At 43.8% G+C, this 21,685-nt stretch overlaps 1 protein-coding gene across 3 annotated transcripts in view; it reads left to right on the forward strand.

Moving 5' to 3' along the window:
* Positions 1-21,685, forward strand: part of XPO6 (exportin 6) — a 621,317-nt gene that overhangs the window by 76,489 nt on the left and 523,143 nt on the right. For all 3 annotated transcript variants that reach the window (XM_069210348.1, XM_069210346.1, XM_069210347.1), the window contains 2 exons: positions 15,267-15,357; positions 15,882-15,994. In XM_069210348.1, the coding sequence (XP_069066449.1) occupies positions 15,267-15,357; positions 15,882-15,994 (204 nt within the window). The remainder of the gene's footprint in view (positions 1-15,266; positions 15,358-15,881; positions 15,995-21,685) is intronic.

Here is a 21,685-nt window from a genome sequence, read left to right on the forward strand (position 1 = left end):
TCAAGCAGGTTTCAGGAGGGGCCAGAGTACAGTAGATCAATGTTTCGAATGAACTTAATCTGTTCCAAATATGTTTGCCTAAAAAATCTCTGCTCTATCTGGTATTTTTTGATCTTCAAACCACTTTTGATATCGTTGATCACTCTGTATTGTGGCAAATCCTGATGGAGATGAGAGTCCCAGAAAAGATCTTAAAGTTAATAATTCAGTTGCATTCTGGCTACACCACCAGGGTCAGATATAGCCTAGGGGTGAATTTACATCGGAGATCCCAATCCAACGAGGCGTTATACAAAGCTGTATCCTCGCACCAACTCTCTTTAATTGCTATATAAATGTCATTAAAATCTTGAAGGACCTTAACCTCGACGTGCCAAAATTATCCAACAAGATCATACCAATGATGCTTTTTGCAGATGATGCAGTGCAGTTGGCAAGAACAGAGTTATCGATGCATCACTAACTGAAAGGATTTGAGACTTTCTGTGCTACAAGAAAACTGACAGTCAACATTAGTAAAACAAAATTCATGATATTCAACCAAAAATAGAAGCTGCAAGCTTCCCTTAAGGTCAATAATAGACCTTTGGATCAGGTAACCCCTTATGACTATCTGGGCAGCCACGTGGATGGAAAACTTTCTTGGTCCCTGCAGTTATTTAAAAGCAACACCTCCTTGGTCCTGCAAGCTGGTGTGGTGCTAAGGTTTGCAAAATCCAGTGGCAATCACTGTGAGATAGTCACTGTTGTCTTACAAAATGAAAGCAAGGGGGGTAATACAAACCACTGAAAACAACTTTATAAGACAACTGCTACATCTGGGCCGCGGACCTCCAATGGATGCCGTTAGAATAATCTGCATATAGGAAAAATTGGAGATTGCATTGCATTGGTACCAATTAAAATACTGGCTCCGCATTTGGTCTAGGAAGGATCTTTCCCCTTAGAGAGCAACACTAGTGAACTTCATGAAGTTACAAAACTATCATAAATTGCCATAATTTATGCATGTGTCAAACAATTTAGTCACCATTGGCCTAGACCAATTCTGGTTCCATTCTGAAAAAAAATCAGGAAAACCATTTTGCATGTGGCTATAAAGGCATACTGGAATCGCAAAAATCTGATGACTTATAACCGACCAGGCCCTTTGCTAAAGTGTTATCTGTCATTTAATCAAGATTCAATCAATCAGGGATTTGTAAAGTTCACTACTCACCCGTGAGGGTCTCAGGGTGATTATGACCCAGTTATCTTTATCGATTACATATATCAAGTGGAAAAAATATCTCTATTTAAAATTTCGTACAGGAGTATTGCCTGTGACCTCAATGACGAAGAGGTGGCCCCTAAACCCTGTGGAGGGGTCTGATTGTTGTCCTTGTGCCCTGGGTGGTCAAGAAGCGCTATCCTACTTTCTCCTGTTATGTTCTATTTTCGTAAGCAGCACCTATACCCACTTTTCCAAAAGCATAGATCAGGAAGTGCAAGGAGGCTGAAGCTCTCTGTATGCGATCTGATGATAGACATTGTGATGGTTTGTCTCCTCATATATTTTTGCTGCATGGAGTCTAAGAACACAAGCACATCAAACAGTCTATGTGGATACATATATGTTTGCTGTGTCACAATGGAAACACTGTAAACTGATCTTTCTGAGCCTGGTGTGCCATCTGGTAAAGTTCTATGCGAAGCAGTGACTCAATTTTGCCATATACCCCAATAACAAAAGTAGGACTCTAATCTTGCGCAAGGGGTTTTGACATTTTTTTTCTGGAAAAAGCATGAGAGCCTAATGCTGGCCATCGCTAAGCCCTTTAGAAGGTTGCCTTTGGACGAACCTTATGGTTTGCTAAATGCATGGTAACGCACTTGGGGTGACTAGCAATTTGTTTTTATTGTTAAGGCAGGGTTATCTAATTAAATTATTATTATTTTTTATTTTATAATAGTCATTGTTGACTTAGCATTGGTAGGGGTAAGTGTATTAGTACCATAGATTGGTAGAATCTTGGGATATCTCCTGGCTGCGCCTTCCCATGCCGGCTTTGAGCTCTACAATGTCATGCTCCTTGTGTCTGGTAAATTTCAGATCGTAAGCCTTTTATATTTTATAATTCTCAGCAAGATCTACATATAATCATCCCGGAAATGATTATTAATGACCTCCGTGCCATTAAAGTCGTAATGGCCCGATCAGAGTCCCACGTAAAGGTGCAACTTAGTGATAATTGTGGTTGGCTTAGCATTGGTTGGTGTAGATCCATTTGCACTTTAGGTTGGCAACATTCTGGGACATTTCCTAGTTGCACCTCCCCGGACCGGTTTTCATCTTTCAGATCGTAGATCATTAAAATTTTATATTTCTTGGCAAGATTTGCACATATTCTAGAAATCACTATTAACGAGCCGAGTATTACTAAAACTGTAATGTCTTGATCCACGTTTTATGTTAACATGTAATTTAGTGAATTGGTCCAAAAAGAAATTTTATATTTTATTGGTCACTGACAATACTGATCCATTATTAACTTAAGATTATTTGTCTGTATTTTTAAATGTAAATTGTTTAATTGTTACTGCCGGTTTGGCTGAAAGAATAAAGATTTGATTTAATATGATAATTCTACAGACACTCCCCATTGTTTTATCAACAGTTTACTTTATAAAACGAAACAACACCAAAGAATTCTAATTTCACTTGGTGTGTGTAGTTAGTATTGAGAAGTGCTTCTTCAAGGTAACTACTCTGATTAATGTACTGTAAAAAAAAAAATGTAATGGATACGGTGTACTGTGTGGTCCGATATTGGCATCTTGTGCTTCTGGTTACACTGACCTTCAGCCTCATGGTTTATGATATCACTAAAACCCTGAGATGACAGCATTGTACCATATTACATGTTTAAATATTATGCATCTTTTGTACATACATACAGAGGCCTTTTCAGTCATCCCTCTTAATCTGTTAGTCTTCGTAGTGATTTTCACATTTTACTTGTGTTCGAGACAGACTACATCATGGGGGCAGTGTTCAGCCCACTTCAGCTATTGTCTCTGTCCACTGTGACTACCATTTTTGTGTGCGTGCAAATGGAAGACGGCCCAAAAAGCACTGTGTTTCAGTGCCATGCCTAGTGGGCCAGGTTCTACTTTCATTTAATATTTTTTTCCATTAATTTTTGCAGTGGGTCATTAGGTCGTGTATTGCTACGCGCATGCGCTTTTTTTTCTGACGTGTTGGTGTGTATCTGGGCTTTTAACAATGCCCACCTCATGCCCATCACTACCACTCGTTCGTGGGCTTGCCCTTCAAAAATCCTTTGATTACATTGGTAAATGGTTTACCTTTGTCCATCCTTGGGGAGATTTTGTTACCGCCTTGGCCATCGCCCCTGTTACATGGCTTATTGCACTTTTGCCAATAAGTTTAACTGCGAGCGAACTTCTTTTCCTTTTGTGTATCTCTTCACGCTGATGCGCATGGCCGCCGTGGCGCTGTGAATCGGCTCCCTTATGTGAAAGTGTTTAACTTTCAATTTTGAAAATATGTGGCAAGAAAAGTCGGGTTAGGAGTTTATAACGCTAATAGCTCTAACTGGAGCAGATACGAGACCCATTGCATTGTAAATGCTTGTTTTTTGCTTTTTCCTTTGCAAACATATGCATTCAACGTTCTTGTATTGATTTGTAAATAACTTTTCAAATTATAATGCAGAAAGAAAAATAAATAGCAGCTCTGGCTCAGCCAGATCTTCTGGCTTTGCCAGGCCGTGTGCTTGCACACAGCAAAGTAACTAACAACAACAAGATCGGGAATTTATAAAGTGACTGCATCAGTTAACCAGAAACCATGTGGAAAACATAGAGCCTCGTATGTTTCCAGGAGTTTACTGGTGCTTGTAAGGATGGCTAAACACCTAAAAAGGCATGACGTATGCATGCCTTTCACAAATGAAAACAAGCGGATTTTAAAAGTCAAGCCCACGAACCAATGAAAGTGGCTTGATTAAATTCCCCCTAAAGAGAGATTAGAAGAGGGACGGAGCCTGTCTCGCCCCAAAAAATACAGTGGAGAAACCTAAAATTGACATTTTATAAGATTTGCTTTCATTGTCTTCTGGATAAATTCTTTATGCGTCTTCTACCAACAGCACAGACCAATTGCATGTTGAGGTCAGTTATGATCCCTGCTGGTCCAGTCGGTTGGAAGGACTTGGAAAAAAAAACGGTCTGTAAGTCAGGTGACTCTAAAGAGTTTTCTAAGTAAATCAAAGTGAAACAAGCCCATAGATAGCACAGGGAAGTCACGGTAGGGACTGGCAAAATATTAGCTGCTTTTTAATCCTAATTATGAAGAATGGTAATAAATTGTCTTCATGTAGCACTTTGTAACGCAGTTATGGCGTCTATAAGTAACAACAATTTAATGTTTCTCCATTAATCAACCTCGTAAAAATGGAATGTTAGACAGAATTTGATTTGAACTTTCCTTACATTAAAGGGGCATTTAAGGGCCAGTAAGCAGACCTTGTATTTAGGTTTAGTCTACAAGACAAGGCAAACTGTCTGGTTTCTTAAGACCTATTGAGAGCTTTCCAAGAATTTACAGGGTCTTACAGCCTTCTCATTGCTTACTGCTTACCATTGGTTGGCTTGATTTTCTCTCATTTGCTTGCCTTGTATCCTATGGCTTTCCATGTCCAAGTGTGTTGGTCTTTTTTGTGCCCATCGCCTGGATCATTACCTGCTTTACCTTCTCTCTGATTTAAGTGGCTTCTATTCTTCCACTGCTCATTTTTGACAAACTACTATTTTCTTTTTTGTGTAAGCTCGCCATGACGTTGCATATGTTTTCCAGCTTTTTCCCTCCGGTGCTTTTCTTCCCCTGCCAAATTCCTACTGCGTGGTGCTGTCTTCCTTGTGTTACAAACTGCCTCGTGTGCTTCTCCCCACCAAACTCCCTGCACACGATCTGTTGCGTTTTCACTTGTGTGCTTTTCCTATGCCCCCATGTTGCTTTCTCCTTGCCCTATCCCTTTGTTTCCCTGTCCTACTCTTCTGTTGCACACATGCTGACAGTCTTTTAGTTTGCAGCCTGTCTGGCTTTGTTAAAAACATGTTGGGGACATTCAGAATGTTGATCTAGGAATGCATTCTGCCCGTTGCTTGCCATTGGCTTTGTAACTAACATGTTCTTGCTTTCCATTTGCTGGCTTTATTTGTTTTAGGCTGGCCAGCTCGAGTGTATACCTTTCCTTGCCCAAACCTTATTTACAGTATCCTTCTGAGTGCTCCCTTTCTGTAAACAGGCCTGTAAATCTTGTTCTTATAGCCTCACATTTGCTGTGCATTCAGAGACCAAGGCTAAATGTCAGGTGCTGTCTCACGAGGGCGCTTGTGTACTTTTCTTTCTCTGACTTCAAAGTGAGAGGAATTATGTGACAATCTTGCTGGATACTGGGGCAGGTAGAAAACTGTTTTTTTCCTAGCACATAGCAATATTTAAATGAACTGTTAGGATTTCAGAATATATCAGAATTAGGAAAACAAATGAAGCACATTTTTGTTATTTGTGAAGTGTGTTGGATACATACTTTAATATGATCAAAACAAATCATTACACTAGGTGATGCAGTTTCCACACATTTCTGTCTGTGCACTGTCCAGTATTATTATTAAAACTGTATGTCTGTGCGAATGTAATGTTCATTTCAGTTGAAATGTGTTTCCTGTAATAGCAGTGTGCTACCACACCAAGAATACTCCACTGTATGGCACTCCACTCTACTCTGAACCACACCACTGCACTCTTCTCTGCATCACTCTTCTTTACACCGCTGCAGTCTGCTCCGCTCCATTCTACCCCACTGCACGTTACGCCTCTCTATTCCTCCATGTATCCCTCTACTCTGTTAATGCACTCTTTAGCACTCTACTCCACACCACTACACTCTGTGCCACTACAGTGTAGGCCACACAAGTCTAGTCTGCATAACTCCAATCTACGTCACTGTAGTCTACGCTACTCTGCAACACCGCATTCAATGCCACTGCGCTCTGTGCCAGTACACTCTACGCCAATGCACTTTGCTCTGTAACACTCAACTCTATGCCCCTGTACTCTGTGCCAATCCACTGTATACCACTCTAATCTACTCTGCAATGCTGCACTCTACACTACTCTGCCATTACACTCAAAGCTGCTCTGTGCTGCTGCCCTCTACCCTGCACCACTCCACTCTAGGCCACTGCACTCTCTGCCACTGCATTCTACATCACTTTACTGTACGCCACTGCTTTCCACACGACAACTCCACTCTACACCCCTGTGCTGTAACACTCTACTCTGCAACACTGCACTCTCCACCACTGGACTCTGCCACTTTACTCTGCACTATTCCACTCTACAGTACTTTGCTTTGTGCCACTGCACTCTACTAGCGCTGTACTCTACACCACTCTGCTACTCTACACCACTGTATGACACTGCACGGCACTGACTGTACTCTGCACTCTACGCCACTTCACTCTATGCCACCTGACTATATATACTCTGCGCCTCTGCATCACTTAACTGAGCTCAACCCTACTCTGGCCCCACTGCATTGTAGCCGCTTAGTTCAATCTTACTGCACTATATGCCACTACACTCACCAACACTCTGTCAGTGCACTCTGCACCAGTCTGCTCTACTCTGCCACTCCAGTGTATGACAATCTGTGCAACTTCACACTATGCCACTCCAATACACGACACACTGCTACACCACTCTACAACAGTATACTCCACTCTTCGCCATTCCACTCTTCGTCACTCCACGTCACTCTTCTCAAAGCCACTAACCTTTAACCTTGCTGACTAGCAGCCGCAATGGTGTACAACATAGCTAAAACACATTGGCAAAGTCAATAGCTCTTGCATAGGTAAGTCCTATTGACTTTGCCAATGCGTGTATTTTTTAAGGGTATGCTTGAAGGAGGCAGCCAGTAAATTGCTGCTGGCTTCGCCACTTAAAAAAAAAAAAATACAAAAAAAACCAGGCTTCTGCACAACTTTTTTTCTATAGTCTATTTCTATTCGTCCCAGAGCTTATCTCATTTTGTAGGTGTGCATGGGTCATGACACATGCATGTCTTTATCATCACGCCTGCTCTCACACTCCTGCAAAATGAGTCGGCCAGTGAGGCCACATCGTAGTGCCCCCCTTTTTTCCCCTCAAAAAACGTTTGGGGTTGCAAAACAGTCTCGATATAAAAAAAAAAAAAAAAACACGGGCAAGACTGATACGTTCAATAGTGAGAGTTCGCCGGAGCTTGATTCGAGTTGACATGCTTCAGTCTAGAAAGAACTGACGACAGTGTTTCCTGTAATCCCGATCAGAAAGCCCCGGTCATGTTTTTCACAGTAAATAGAGTTGAAACGATTACGTTGGAGACCAGTTAATAGAGCAAGCGAGTACCCCAACAGACAAAATAGATTGTGTCACTTCACGTACTACTCTTTTGCAATTATACCTCCCTTACTACTGCTTTACGGTCCCCTGTTTATTCTTTCATTTGCAGCAAGAATCTCTTTTTTTTTTTTCTCCACTGGCATGCACATCCATCTCAGAGCGTCATTATTTTGCATATGCAGTTCCTTCGTCAGCGCTTTGTTTCACTATGTGATTCGTTCTTCGGTATTTACCCTCTTTTGACGTATCCATCTGGCTTGCTTTTCTGTTGTGCAGTGCATCGATTTTAAGTTAACTTTCATTATTGAAGTGGCTCCTTGCAGTTCCTCTTTATCACTGTTCCTCCTTTAAATACGTGCACAGTTTGGTGTCTGATTAACAGGTTACAAGTTAACCATGTTGATCTGTTTCCTTTCGCCAGATTTCACATTTTTGTAGGCACGGAGGGCGGTTATAACTCTGTGAAGAATGCCAATGACATTCTTTTCGTTGTACTTTCTGTCTTTTAACCACTTTAGGCACAATTAGGGTGTGGAGAGGGAGGTGAAGGGTTGGGCGACGTTGGAAATATAGGCGAGGTCTAGGAGGAAAAGGCCCATCTATTCTTCGCATTAACATTGTGTTTCTTCAGATCTTGGTGTTAGCAGCAACACTCATCTCAATAGGGACGTACGGCAGCAATGCAAATACCAGTGATCATGAAGCAAAGGAAGGGCCCACCATGAATCCAGTTAGATCCCTTTGATTCCTTGTAGGGTCTGATGTGGACGTAAGGTGGCCAGGTGAGGGTCTGAGTGCGAAAATGGTGTCAGCAGTGTCTAATTGTGCCTGAAAGGAGTGTAACATATCAAGTGAGGTTAGGAGAAAGGAGGAGATGAAATATTTGAGGTGGAAAGGAGAGAGAGCAGAAGAGAGCTAGGAGATGTAGGAGAACACAATCTGGTGGATGACCATATGAGGGAATTGTTGAGGATGACCTAGTTATGTGTGTGAGCATGGTATAACAGTGGAGGAGGAATAGACTAGAGCAAAGCTACGCAGTTATCTATTGAAAGCTTTTTTAGATCAGTCTACTAGACAGCTCAGGCTGTTAGGTTGCAAAAGTCCTGTGGTCAGTTTACCAAAAACGTAGTGGGCTTAAAGCCCACCCTTGCTTACTATTGGTTTGCTTTATTGTCACTTGATTCTTATTGGATGGTTTTCCTTGACCACTTCCTGTTTGTCCTTCCACTGCTCACTTTTAGAGAGATACTTTTTAGGTCACAGCCTACCGGACAGCCGTCTGATGTGCCAAAGACACCTTGGGGACTTTCAGAAAGTTGACCTAGGAATGCATTCCACGTGTTGATTACCATTGGCTTTGTGGTTTGTAGTTCACACTTTCTAGCTTTTCTAGCTTTCTGTTTGCTGGCTTTTGTTATTATTTTTTTTTTTTTTGCTTTATGCTCTCCAGGTTAAGTTCGTCCCTCTTATTGCCTAAACTGTGTTTACTGTATTCTTCCACAAACTTGTTTTCTGTAAACATGCCTTTAAACCTTGCTCTTATCTTGCCACATTTGCTGTGCATTAAAAGACTGAGGTCAAATCTCAGGCTTTTTCTTCCAGGGAGCTTCGTGTTTATTTTCTTTCTCTGAGTTCAAAGTGGGGAATTTATGTGACAGTCTTGCTGAGCACCCTGTGAGATGAGAAGGGATGGTGTTTTTTTCTCTAGCGCACTACAAACAAGCATTTACGATGCAACGGGTCTCGCGTTTGCTCATGTTAGAGGTGATCGCGTTGTAAACTCCTAACCCGACTTTTCACCTATCGGGCAAAAGTGCATTTATGTACATAACCCGAAAAAGTGAAATTAACTATGTAAAGCGCTCAACTTCTGCCAAGCAAGATCATGCTGGTAAATTAGAGAAAAAGAAGTCCACGAGCCCGATGGAAAACAGCGAGCCTCGCATGTTTTCTGTACTTGGTCGCTGCGCTCGAGGAGGGCTAGCTACCGGAAAAGGCATGACATATGCGTGCCTTCGACTAATGAAAGCAAGCAGATTTTATTAGGCAAGCCCATGAACCAATAAAAAACACTGACGTGAAATTGACAGGGCTCCGAGCCTTTTTCTAAATACTAAAGCGTCTCGCTGCGATACGCATGCGCGAGCGCATGCAACGCAGGCTCGACCCTAAAAAATGACCTTTGCTGAAGTTTCAGAATATATTAGATTGAGTGTGAATGAAGCACAGTTCCTTTGTAATTCTGAAGTGGTCTAAACAAATATTTGAATATGATCAAAACTCATCAATACACCGGGTGAGGACGTTTGCACACATTATCGTTTATGTGCAGTAAAAGTGTATTTCAGTGCAAATGTAATGGTCATTTCACTGAAATGTGTTTCTGTAATGGCAGTGCGCTCCCACACCATGCATAATCCACAAAATGCCACTTCACTCAGTCTAACCCAATCAATCCCACTCCAGTCTATGCCACTCCACCCTAATCTACTGCACTCAACTCACTTCTTCCCCACTCTACTCCTATGTATCACTCTACCCCACTCCAATCCTATCTACCACACTCCAGTCTTCCCCAACCCACCCCACTCCAATGTACCTCAATCCAACCCACTCCTCTCCAGTCTACCCCATTCCAATCTACTCCACTCCATTAAAATTTACCCCACTCCACTCCAAGCTCCACTTCAGTCTATCCAACTCCTCTCCACTGTATTCTACCCCACTCCACCCCGATCTCTCTCCCCCAAATCTACCCCACTATAATCTACCATAATCAGCCACATTCCAGTCTACTCTACCGCACTCCACTCTACCCAAATCTACCTCACTCCACTCTCACACACTCCATTCTACTATACCCAATCAACCCCACTCCACACTACCACGTCACTCAAATCAACCCCACTATTAGACCAATCTAATCCACTTCACCCAAATCCACCCACGCCAGTCTACCTTACTCCAGTCTAGCGAATCCATCCCGCCCCACTCAAGTCTCCCCAATCTAGTCTACTTAACTCCACCCAACCCTAGCCTAATGTATCCCATCCCAGTCTACCCCACCCATTCCAGTCTACCCTACAGCACTCAATCCAGCTCCACTCTAACCTGATCCTCTCAGTCCACCCCATGCCACTCAAGTCTACTGCAATCTACTACACTCCTATCTACCCCACCCCTTCCCCAGTCTACTCCAACCCAATCTACCCCACTCCAACCCAATCTACACCAGTTTACCCCACTCTGCTCTACCCCACTCCATTCTAATCTACCCTACTTGAGTCTACCCTGCTCTAACCCACTCCGATCTACCCCTATCTATCACACTCCAATCTATCCTATTCCTCCCCAGTCTGCGTCACTCCAGTGTACCCCAGTATATCCAAATCTAATCTGCCTCAGTCCACCCAAGTATGTCCTACTCCACCCCTATCTATTTCAATTCAACCCATCCCCCTCAAGTCTACAATGCTAATCCACATAACTCTGGCACTCCAATCTACCCCAATCCACCACACTTCATTGTACCCCCAATCCACTCTACACCAAGCTACCCCCACTCCACTCTACCGTCAATCTACCCCATTCCATTCTACCCCAGTCTACCGCACTCCAATCTACCCACCACCACTAACTTTAGCCATGCTGAACAGCGGCCATACTAGTGTACAACATGGCTAAAACACAGTCGCATAGGCGAGACCTATTGGCTTTGCCAATGCTTGTTTCTTTTTGTTTAAGCAGTCAATGAGTGTGCATGTGGTTTCCAGCTGTCTCCCTACCCCGCGCTCCATGTTGCTCCCATTTGCCTGCGTGCTTCTCTTCTTCCTCCCTGTAGTCCGTGTTGATCTTGCTCATGTACTTTTCTCTTTCCTCTATGTTGTTAAACTTGTGTGTCTATTCCACACTCCTTGTATTTCTCCCTCATGTGCTTCTTTTTCCCTTATTTCACCACACCGCTTCCCAGACCAGAGTTTTCGATCCTTTTTTTTTATTTTTTTTTTTATTTTTTTACATTTTTTAACTTCCCTATCTCCTGCTTCCCCCCTCCCCCAACATCAAGTTGCTGTCAAGCACTTCCGCAGTAGAAATAATGCGCCTTTTCATTTTTGTACTTTCATTTAACAATCTATCAAGGATTGGTAGATAACTAGGAATGGCACCTGCCTTCACCCGCATGCCTCTACAAAATGATGTAGCGGCCACAGTTGCATCACTGAGCCTTTTTAGTGTGCATTCCTCAGGAGGTACATTATTCGCAATGCCGATGTTGTACTGCGTGAAGAAAAAAGTATTGGTAGAAACCCCAGGTCTCAAAGGTGAGAACGATTGGCTTTGCCAATGCTGTCTTTTTGTATCAACAAGCTCCAACAGAGGCCGCTTAACAATCTAGTGCAAGGTGTAGTCTTCTGGCAGCACAGCAACAGAATTAAGCCACAAAATCGGTTTAGTTTTACTGTAAAGTCTTTTATGAAAAATATTTTTTATCTCTTTTAAGAAACACCTATATTGTTACATAATGGTAAAAGGAAGGCCCGTTCCTCATGTTTACTGTTATTGATGGTTGATATTTTTGTCATCGACTTGCTATTTTAATTAGGTATGCAGCCAGTTTACAGTGTGTATTAGATCTAAGTGATTTACCTGACTTATAATCTTTATACTTGTGGCTTCAATTCTGTGGCCTGCTAGCCTCATTCACCACAATGGATGATGCCCTGGACATTGAATCAAGCACACTGTCCTCTTAAAAGTAATGTATTGTTTTAAGATCTGCTAACAAGACCAACTCCAGTAACCAACAGATCTGCCTGGCTTTGCAGTTTTAAGCCACGTGGATTGCCTCATTTCCAAGCCCTAAAAACTGCTATGGCCAAACATGAATTTTTGAGAAAGTGTATTTACTATCACAACCTTTGAAATTCGCAGGAGCAGTACAGGGCTTATCATTGCATATACAAATGTATGCACCCTTACCTTGCCCAGGGGCTCACCCTCACCAAACACATTTTTTTCTCTGATTGATAGGGTTTGAAACCTGCCTTTCGAGTTTGGCTAACACAGTGGACGTCTTCCCTACACACTTCCAATTTTCAGTTTTCTTTCTCTTCTTCATCTTAGAAGCTATGCAACATTGTAACTGTGAGCCACTAGTGAAGTCCCACAAGCATTTAGCAGTCCTGACCACCGCCACTCTACTGAATGTTTTGCCTGGGGTAACTTTCAACATGTGAACGCCTCCTTTTTGTATGACCATCAGAATTAGATTGCTCAAAAATGACAGCTTTACATGCAGAGCAAAGGCGTCCCCCGTCACCCAGGAGACATTCAGCTTTCATTTTAATATAAGTTTTCAGGTGTTCTAAAACTTGGGGCCATACAATGCATCCCCTGTGTCAGGGAGAATGCAAGGCATCCTATCTGATGGCCCTTCTGTGTTGAGTTTGCAGTCACTGATCAAACTCTGGGAATGTAAGTAACTCCTGGATAGGTGAAGCCACCGGGTCGACTAGTGAGTTGACTCTAATTGATTACTTTTTAGGTCTTTCCTACCAGGTAGCTAAGGTGTTTGCAGAATTACCTATTGTCAGCTTGCAGTGGGCTTAGAGCCTTCCGTTTTCACACCATTGGTCTGCTTTACTGTCATTCTCATTTGCTTGCTTTTTATTTGCTTGATTGTGTGGACTTTTATTCCTCTTCTTGTGTTTGTCCTCCCCTTCCCCGATCATAGCCTCATTATTTGTGCCCTTACACTGCCTACTTTTTAGGCACTGCTTTTTCTCTTGAGCTAAGCATTGCAAGGGAGTGCACGTGTTTTTCATCAGTCTCCCTCCTGTACTTCCTTCTTCTTTACACCATATTTCTCTGTGGCCCATGTGCTTCTCTCCCGCCTAGTCTGTTTCACTCTCCTTCATTTTTTCTCTTGAACGTTGCTTTCTCGCCTAGGCGCTTCCCAGCCACCTGCTTTAGATTGTGGTTCTCTTCCCTCCCGCACTGTGGTTGCATCCCGTATCCACTGTAAACAAACTAAAAAAAAAAAGCCTTTCACACTACTTTTTTTTGTTTACCAGTATTTCTTGAATTGCTAAGTAAAAAAAAAAAAAAAAAATCGGCCGTCCACTTGATTGCATGCAAATACGTGTTGAGTGTGTTAATAAAATGATGTGGCTACTGAATTTTTTGTTGTTGTTGTTTTATTTCTTTGCTATGATGCATAGCATCAGGTATGTTGTACAGCATTGCTACAAATAAATTGGCAAAGCAAATAGGTCCAAAAGACGAGACCTTTTGGCTTTGTTGGTGCTTGTTCTGATGGATCCAGTTTCCACTGTCCAGCGTAAGACCACATCTCACCCAGGAGTCAACTGTTCTTTAGGGATTGCCTTACACAGTTCCTCAGATGGCACTGCATTTTTGGATCACGTCCTTCACCCATTTGGAGTGTGCAGGGTCCCAGTTAGCCATTGCACCATAAGATTGACCATTGTGATGTGAGGTACTTTCATCAGCCCCTACCCACACTGCTCTGGCCCTTGTATAGTCATGGCACCCAAGCTGGTAGGAGGTCTGCACCAATATCAATGCACGTGGTTTCTCTGCCCCCAGCTGGGATGAACCTTAACTGGTGTTAGTCTATCGAGTGTTTTCCTATTGCTTAACAGTGGCTTGCAGGGAGAACTGGATGTGTCAGAGTGAGACAGGTACAGTACAGGGCGTAGTATTACAGATCAGAGGGGTTTGAGTGAGTGTTGGGGAAGCTGGAAGTGAGAGCAGATAGAATAGTGTGAGTAGTGGACTATCCAAAGGCAGTAAGCTGGAGACAGTTTAGAGATAGAGGGGCTGAAGGAGATTGATATGAGAGGGTAAGAATACATGTGATGTAGAGAGGAACGGTGAACATATGATTATAAATGTTAACACGATATATACAGGGTAAACTGTGTCATAAGGTTATGATGCAAGAAAGCTCCTGCAAGCAGAATGCTGGGGCTCTGAAGCAAAATCTGCTTCTCACCCTGAAAGGATAGATGGATCAGCATAGGTTAATCCCTATTGAAGGTCATGAAGGTAAGACCGAAAATGAGGGGCAAGGGGGATATCTTGGAACATTAAGGGAAGGGGTGCACTTAGGATGACTTGCTACAGTTTCGTTACTTTGCTTCCATTTTGGCTTTTCAGTCTTCATGTCTTTGTTTCTTGTATGCTGACAATTCCTTCCTAAAGTAGAGCTAACGTCCCTTGTTAGAGTTTGCATAGAGCCTCAAGGCGATCTGTTTGTGCAGCACAGGCGTCTTCAGTGCAGCGCTCTCTATTCTTTTACTAGATACATATGTTTGGCAAGAGTCACTTGATGTTAGGTCTTCGAACTCTCCTGGCTGGTCTCCTGCGAGGCAAATAGTGCTGCTCTGGGTTCAGAGTAAATTGGCTGTGGCCAGAAATTCATTTTTTGCACAAAACACTTCCTACAGTGCACAAATGTTGTGCTTTGTTCTGGTATTCTTGTGTTAATGGGTTTCCTTTTGCTTACTTGGTCTCCTGGCACGTGGAGCAGCTCTGCGCAGGCAGAGACAAGCAGACATTCTTGGTCCTCATTACATAGATCTGGAACAGGCAGTGAGAGACTCTCCAACCGCCTGGAGGGATAAAAAGGTGGGGGGGACGGTGACTCTTAACGCTGAAGTTAACAGAAAATGGAATACCCGGCACACCATGGTGGGAGGCTGTTTTTAAGTGATGTTCTTATTGTTAGGTTATTAAATGTTTGTATACAAATTAAATCATGGTTTGCTCTCTTGTTTTCCAGGCTTCTGAGGAGGCATCCCTTCGGGCCTTGGAGAGCCTCATGACAGAGTTTTTCCACAATGGCACTTCCAATGAACGGAAACGGGAGATAGGTAAATCTGTGCAGCAAAGTCCTTATAATGGTTGTCGAAGGTTAGGTTAGTGCACGCTTGTGCATAGCTGTTCTAAGACCACTTCAGTCCATTACATAATCCACACTGCCAGACCTCCTTAGTTTGGCAGTTGCCCTCATACCACATCTCTGTTTTATCCCCAAACATTCACTTCAACCTGAGTTTCACATGCATCAGTTTCTCCTCACCAGCAGTAGGTGGGCAGAGGTTGGTTGATACTACACTGTTGTAATCCTTATATGTAGCAAACAGCTCTCCTGAGTTCTTTAATAGTATGGTCACCATCGGTATCAGACGATGTGCATGCACTCCCAAAATGAAAAACGGTTGCATTGTGTATGGTTTCTCGTAGACAGTGGACGCCCCTGCTAGATTTTCTGCATAAATGGACAGCTCAGGTATTCCAGTTTGAGCATCTCTTTCTACCTAGTATGCTTAGTAATGTATTCTTGTTCTTCTGTGTGGTTAGTTTTTTTCCTTGGTGTGTTTGTTTTTTTCTACAGAGGAGCTGCTGAATAACTTCGCCCAACAAATTGGTGCCTGGCGGTTCTGTTTCTATTTCCTGTCCAGCACCCGGAATGACTATGTCATGATGTACAGTTTGACAGTATTTGAGGTGAGTGCAAGGATCCAGGAGAATCAGTTTCAGCATGGGCTCAGAAGGTTACTTTTTACATAGAGGGCTGTACGTTGAGTGCTGGCTTTTAGCCCCTTGTCCTTTGAAGTGTTCTTGGACCTTGTTGTTGTCCAGTGTCCAGCTCCTCTATGATTATTATGGTTCAAAAGCTGGCTGACCTTGATCATGAATGTTGTCCACTTGCCCAGGTAACCATTTTGATTGTACCTACCCTAATGATTATGAGGAAGACGTTACCTGAATCTAAGTGGGTGAAGTCTTGGCTGATAGACGTTTTGCAGTAACCAATTTACAACAAAAATTAAACCCTTCATTTCAGTATCTAACTTTTTTTTCATGCAGCCATATGAAACTCTTGTATGTAGTCTCTAAATCAGGAAATGTAAAATGAAGGCAGAAAGGTAAACGTTCTTTTGTGTTTAAAGGAAGTTTGGGTGCGTTGAAAAAAAATACATTCTGGCTCTGAGATTTCCTATACTAGAACATGTTTACAGTGCATATGAGGTTGTACAGAGCACCATTATTCAATACTGTTGCAAATTAGTGGCCTAGTAAAAATGGGACCTAGTGATAATCATATTAATGTTAGGTTTAAGGGACTTATTGTGAAGTGGTAAAAATACGTTGTAACAAAGTGGCTAATGATTTAGACTTCATGCTAAAACTGGTGAGAGATTGAGTGGAATATGATGAAGCGGGAGGGGAATTCTAAGCACACACAAATAAATACTTCCCCATTTTCACATGAATGCCATGAGGTGGTTCAGACTTGTATTATGTTCTTTGGGAAAAGTACACTTGCTTGAAACATGCAGTGCGATTGTTTTTCAGTTGCACAGGTATTGGGCTCCTTCATTTGCTGCACATTTGACATTTTCATGTACGAAATAGTTGTGGTGCTTAATACAGATTTTCTGCTTTTTAAGATCCAAATGTGTCATGTTGTCCTCTTCTTTCAGTCATGTCTACCCAGGCCAGCATTTTTAAAGAGCCTGTGCAATTGGCGTATAAACTTTAGATCGTTAATATCAATTTAAAGTGGGGAATATTGTGTGCCCATTAGACTGCTTCTTCAAGAACCCTACTCTTCCCATTTACATGATGCAGAGGGTTGATGGCACTGGCAAGTAGTCTCTTATGCATTAGGCGAGGGCCGTGCATGATCATTCAAGGAGGTCCCAGGGGTCTGTGGCGGCCTTAGCTCCGCTAATTGAGCGGCCCATCTGCGGCATCGTCCATAGCCGCATGTCCAATGCTCCCGCCACCTCCGCCCAAAGGGGAGGCTATTGGTCTGCCACCCATGTGCTCAACCTGGGTCAATTGCTATTCTTCCAGGCCATCGCTACCCTCCTATGTGCCAGGCCCAGTGCCTTTGGGGAGAAGTATCACCAAGGCCTCCCTAGTGGATGGCGGTAGTTTGCCCGTCTCATAGGCTTCTCTATACATCGCTACCAGTCAAGGCGCCGGAGTCCCAGCAAATCTCTGATACAGTTCTGGTGGGATTCCATCTGTTCCCGGGGTTTTCCCTGTAGCCAGGACTTTGAAGGTGGTTCCCACCTCTCGGGCGCACAACTGTGCCCCCAATTCCGCGCCGTCTTCCTCTGCCAATTTCACTAACCTTAAACCCACAAGGTAGGTTTGGGGAGAGTCCAAGTCAGCCCCCCTTGGTGCGCTACATAGATATGTGTAATAATCCCTAAACTCATCATTGATGACTGTCGGGCAATAGAGCGGAGTCCTGGTTCTGGATGCCAAAAGGGTAATTGTTGTGCCCCTGCTCTCCGGTTTGATCAGCCAGGCTAATAATCTCTGTGTCCTTCCCTCTACTTCATGTATCCTGCCCAAGTATGCCTTGTAGTCGTGGCATCTAAGGTGCTCTAAGGCTTTGGTGTGGGCTTTGCGTGTTTCTGCTAGCTGTCGAGTGGCCCCCGGGTTTGTCCCCAACCTTGACTCCCACCTGCGCAGCTCTGTCTCTAGGCGGGTTAGTTCCCGTTGTAGACCCTTCTTAATCCCCACTGTCCAAGGCAGTGCCCCCAATAACCACAGCGCTTCCCATTCCATCCCTCTGGATTAGGCGGTCTCCCTGTTAAGGGAGAGATTCAGTTTAGAGGCTAGGGCAGTGCGGAAGACCTCGTCCTAAATGGCCCTAGGGTGCAGTCGCCATGTCAGTATTGGTGGGCCCCTCTCTAGTGTTTCGGTGTCAGCAGCAATGGGCTGTGGTCAGAGACCGTTCTACCCAGGCATTCAGTATGTAGAACATAACTCACGAGTGTCATGCAGCAGAGCATGTGATCGATCCTTGTGTGCACTTGGTAGACGGAAGAGTAGTGTGAGTATTCCTTACTGTGAGGGTGTTGGGTCTGCCATGAATCTTCCATACCCCATTGATCTATCCCTTGCGCCAGGCCTTTCACCACTCTAAGTGTTGTGGCTCCCTGCAGAGGGAGAGAGGAGCGTTCCCAGTCTGGGTCAACAAAACTGTTGAAATCTCTGACCCCCCCCCCCCCCCCGCCCCCCCCCCCCACCCCCACACTCCTCACCCCCTCAAGCAAATAGGGCCTGTCTGGGAATCGTGTCAGGCGAGCTAACAGAGCCTGCCAAAAGAGATTCAAGTCTTGGTTAGGGGCGTATACATTCCCTAAGGCCTGCCATTAAGGTGTCCTTCCACCAGGGCAAATCACTCTTCTTTGTCAACGTCTAGTGTGATAGCCTCAAAGGGCACACCCATATCGGTGCATCTCATGCATAGGCTGAATAAGTAGTGGCAAAGAGTTGCCCCCTCCAGCGCCTGCGAAGACTATCAGCCTCTGTCTTGGTGAGGTGGGATTCTTGTAGGCATGCTATATGGATCCCTCTCCTCTTCATGTAGGTCAGTATATTGTGCCGTTTTAATGTGGTCCCCATCCCTCGGATGTTCCAGGACATCAATTTAGTTGTAGTACCGTTATTCAACATATTTTTGCAGTGTCCACTGATCTACGTTTCCTGGCTCCCCCCAAGTCCCCACCACACTACCAACCTCCCCCACCTATTGCATTGCATATCTGGGCTTCAACAAGAACAATATTCAAAACCCAACTCCCCGACCCAAGAGCAGTCCAGCAACGGCCAACCGCCAAAGCTGAACCTCTACAGTATCTCATTGTCGCCCTTCTAGAGCAGTCCAAGAGCGAGTGGGGGGTGGGGGGGGTTTGGGTAAAATGCCCACAAGCCTATAATAGATCATCGAGATTGTCTGGACCGGTACCGCCCAGTTGAAAGCCGCGGCTCCGTCCGGGAGCCATTAGTAGAGCAAGGGTAGGCCCTCCATCAAAAGTCAGATTGTGTCTTCTGCTGTTTGAGGTGTCACTTGAGGGAGCTCCTCAATCACACTGGCGATACACAAGGTTGGATGTGTCCTCTGTTTCATGTACATCAGTGGAATAGTTTCTGTCCCTATCGGAGGTGGGCAACTCCGTCAGTGATGCTGTAGTCTGGATCGCCACGCATTGTTCCTGAGTTACTTATAGTTGTGTTGAGCACACCAGGAGGTTTGGGACAGTTCAATCCTTAGAGCAGCGTCTCTCCCTACGACGACCAGCTGCACTGGGTTCATTCCCCGCATTGTCAACTTTACCACCTTTGTAAGATTTAAGCCAGACCCATGCTTCTTCCGGCGTCCAGCAAAAGTGCGTTTTGCCTTCCCACATTATCTTCAGCTTCAAGGGGAGGAACAATGCATAACGGACCCCTTTGTCGCATAGTGCCTTCTTCACTGAGAAATATGAAGCCGGCTTCGCCTGCACCGCTGCTGTGTAGTCTGGAAACATGTTGACTCTGCTGTTCTCCACTGTAAAAGGGCCCGCCTCTCGTGTTCTCTGTAACAAGATGTCTCGATCCCTGTAATGTAGCAGCTTAGCCACTACCGGTCTGGGAGGCGACCCGGCGCCGGGGGTCAAATAGCTCTTTTAATGATTATTTCTTATTTCAACCTACCTTCACTCTGCCAACACTACCTGCGGTGGAGACCTCAGCTGCAGCCTTACCACAGTACTTGTACTTCCGTTATTCATTGAGCTTGCTTAGATATCTCCTTATGTGCCCTAAGCTACCTGCTACCATCCATTGTCTATTCTGGCACCCTTCCAATCCTATGTTTGTATAGGGATTTGCAAGTGGCTGCATGGGTCAAGCATGTAATACAGTTAGTTACTTGGCTTCCAAATACTTAAGTGTTGGTGCATCAGTCATTTTATGTTCTAAGTGAAGTGTCAGGAGTAAAGTGAGCAATGCTTTATTGACCATATACTAAGATAATATATGTGTATTTATTGTTTTCCGTTTTAAATGTTGAATGTACAAGAATGATTTCATTTGCATATGTCAAATACTTAATACATTTGTCACTCTCTCTCGATCTTTTGCTCTCTTTTGTTGAGATGGGGTGGGGGACAAGAGCGTGGGTCATGCAGATAAGTATATTACTGATGATCTCACTAATTTGGTGCAGTCAGTGTGCTAACAACGTTGGGTAATCCAGCTCAGTTATTGTATATCCTGAAAATATCAGAGTCTAGTTACTGTACTTCACATCATTGCTGAAAATGTGTCCTCGCTTGAGGGGCTAACATTGAAATAGAAAATGGAGCCTTAGTGTTGTCAGTAAGCAGTCACATGTCAGCTAGACCATGTTATCACCCTCCGGTTTGGTACTGGATTTTATGCAGTGGGACTTTTTTGAATATTCTCACTACAGACCATTGGACTTTGTAACCAAGTGCAATTAGGTACATGTGAATGGCAGGCAAATCTGGAGACTTTTCTGGATGATTAAGTTATAGTAGGGGAATGGGAAATTCTACAAAAGAATAAATGGAATTTCTGAAGGATACTAAGAACCCCAGATGCCTCACCTTGTGAATATCCCTCAGGTGTCAGACTGGATCCAGAAAATCAAAAGCAGTACTCCTTTGCGCCGGTAGGTGGCTTCATGCGGCTCCACGTGGACATCTTTATGTTCCGGAAGTGACAAACTGGCCCACGTATAAGTGCCACCTGGGCATGCTATCATCAATTCCCTTCTTTCTCACCATCAGATGAAGATTCTGAGTTTTACTCCTTTCGTCATTGACAAGGAATTTTCTCTTCCTGTAGTGCATGGGACTAAGTGTCAGCTCCCAAATGACTGGTTATAAACCTTGTAGGGAAACCTTCTACCAGTCATGCACAAAGTTGTTCCTGCTATAGATCCTCTTTGTGGTTAAATTCCTCAGTTAACTGTATAAAAAAAAATAAAAAAAAGAAGCACAAGAAGTCGCAGTAGGAACCTGCTTCTTCCCATCACTCTCAAACTCTAGAGAGGGCACTTGCGCATCCCCATTCCCCAACCCCATTGATCACACTCCCAAAATCCTGAGAAGCCAATTTAGAGTTTGATCCAGAGCATCCCATATTTCTGGGTCTGTCTGTGACGTCACAGCAAATGGAACCTTTAGTGTAGATGAGCTGCACCGAAGCCAGTTGTGATGCCACAGTGGAACTTTAATTTGATTTTCTTTTCTAATGTGTACCCCATTTGAGCCAGTGCACAGCTGTCCACTACATCTCTTGACCCAGAAATGGTCGCAATCATGTCAGCTTGACGTATTAAGTAGCTACAGGCTGTCTAGGTCCATCTACCTTATACAACAT

This window comes from Pleurodeles waltl, chromosome 10 (assembly GCF_031143425.1).
Source record: "Pleurodeles waltl isolate 20211129_DDA chromosome 10, aPleWal1.hap1.20221129, whole genome shotgun sequence".
In the NCBI taxonomy this organism is placed as follows: domain Eukaryota; kingdom Metazoa; phylum Chordata; class Amphibia; order Caudata; family Salamandridae; genus Pleurodeles; species Pleurodeles waltl.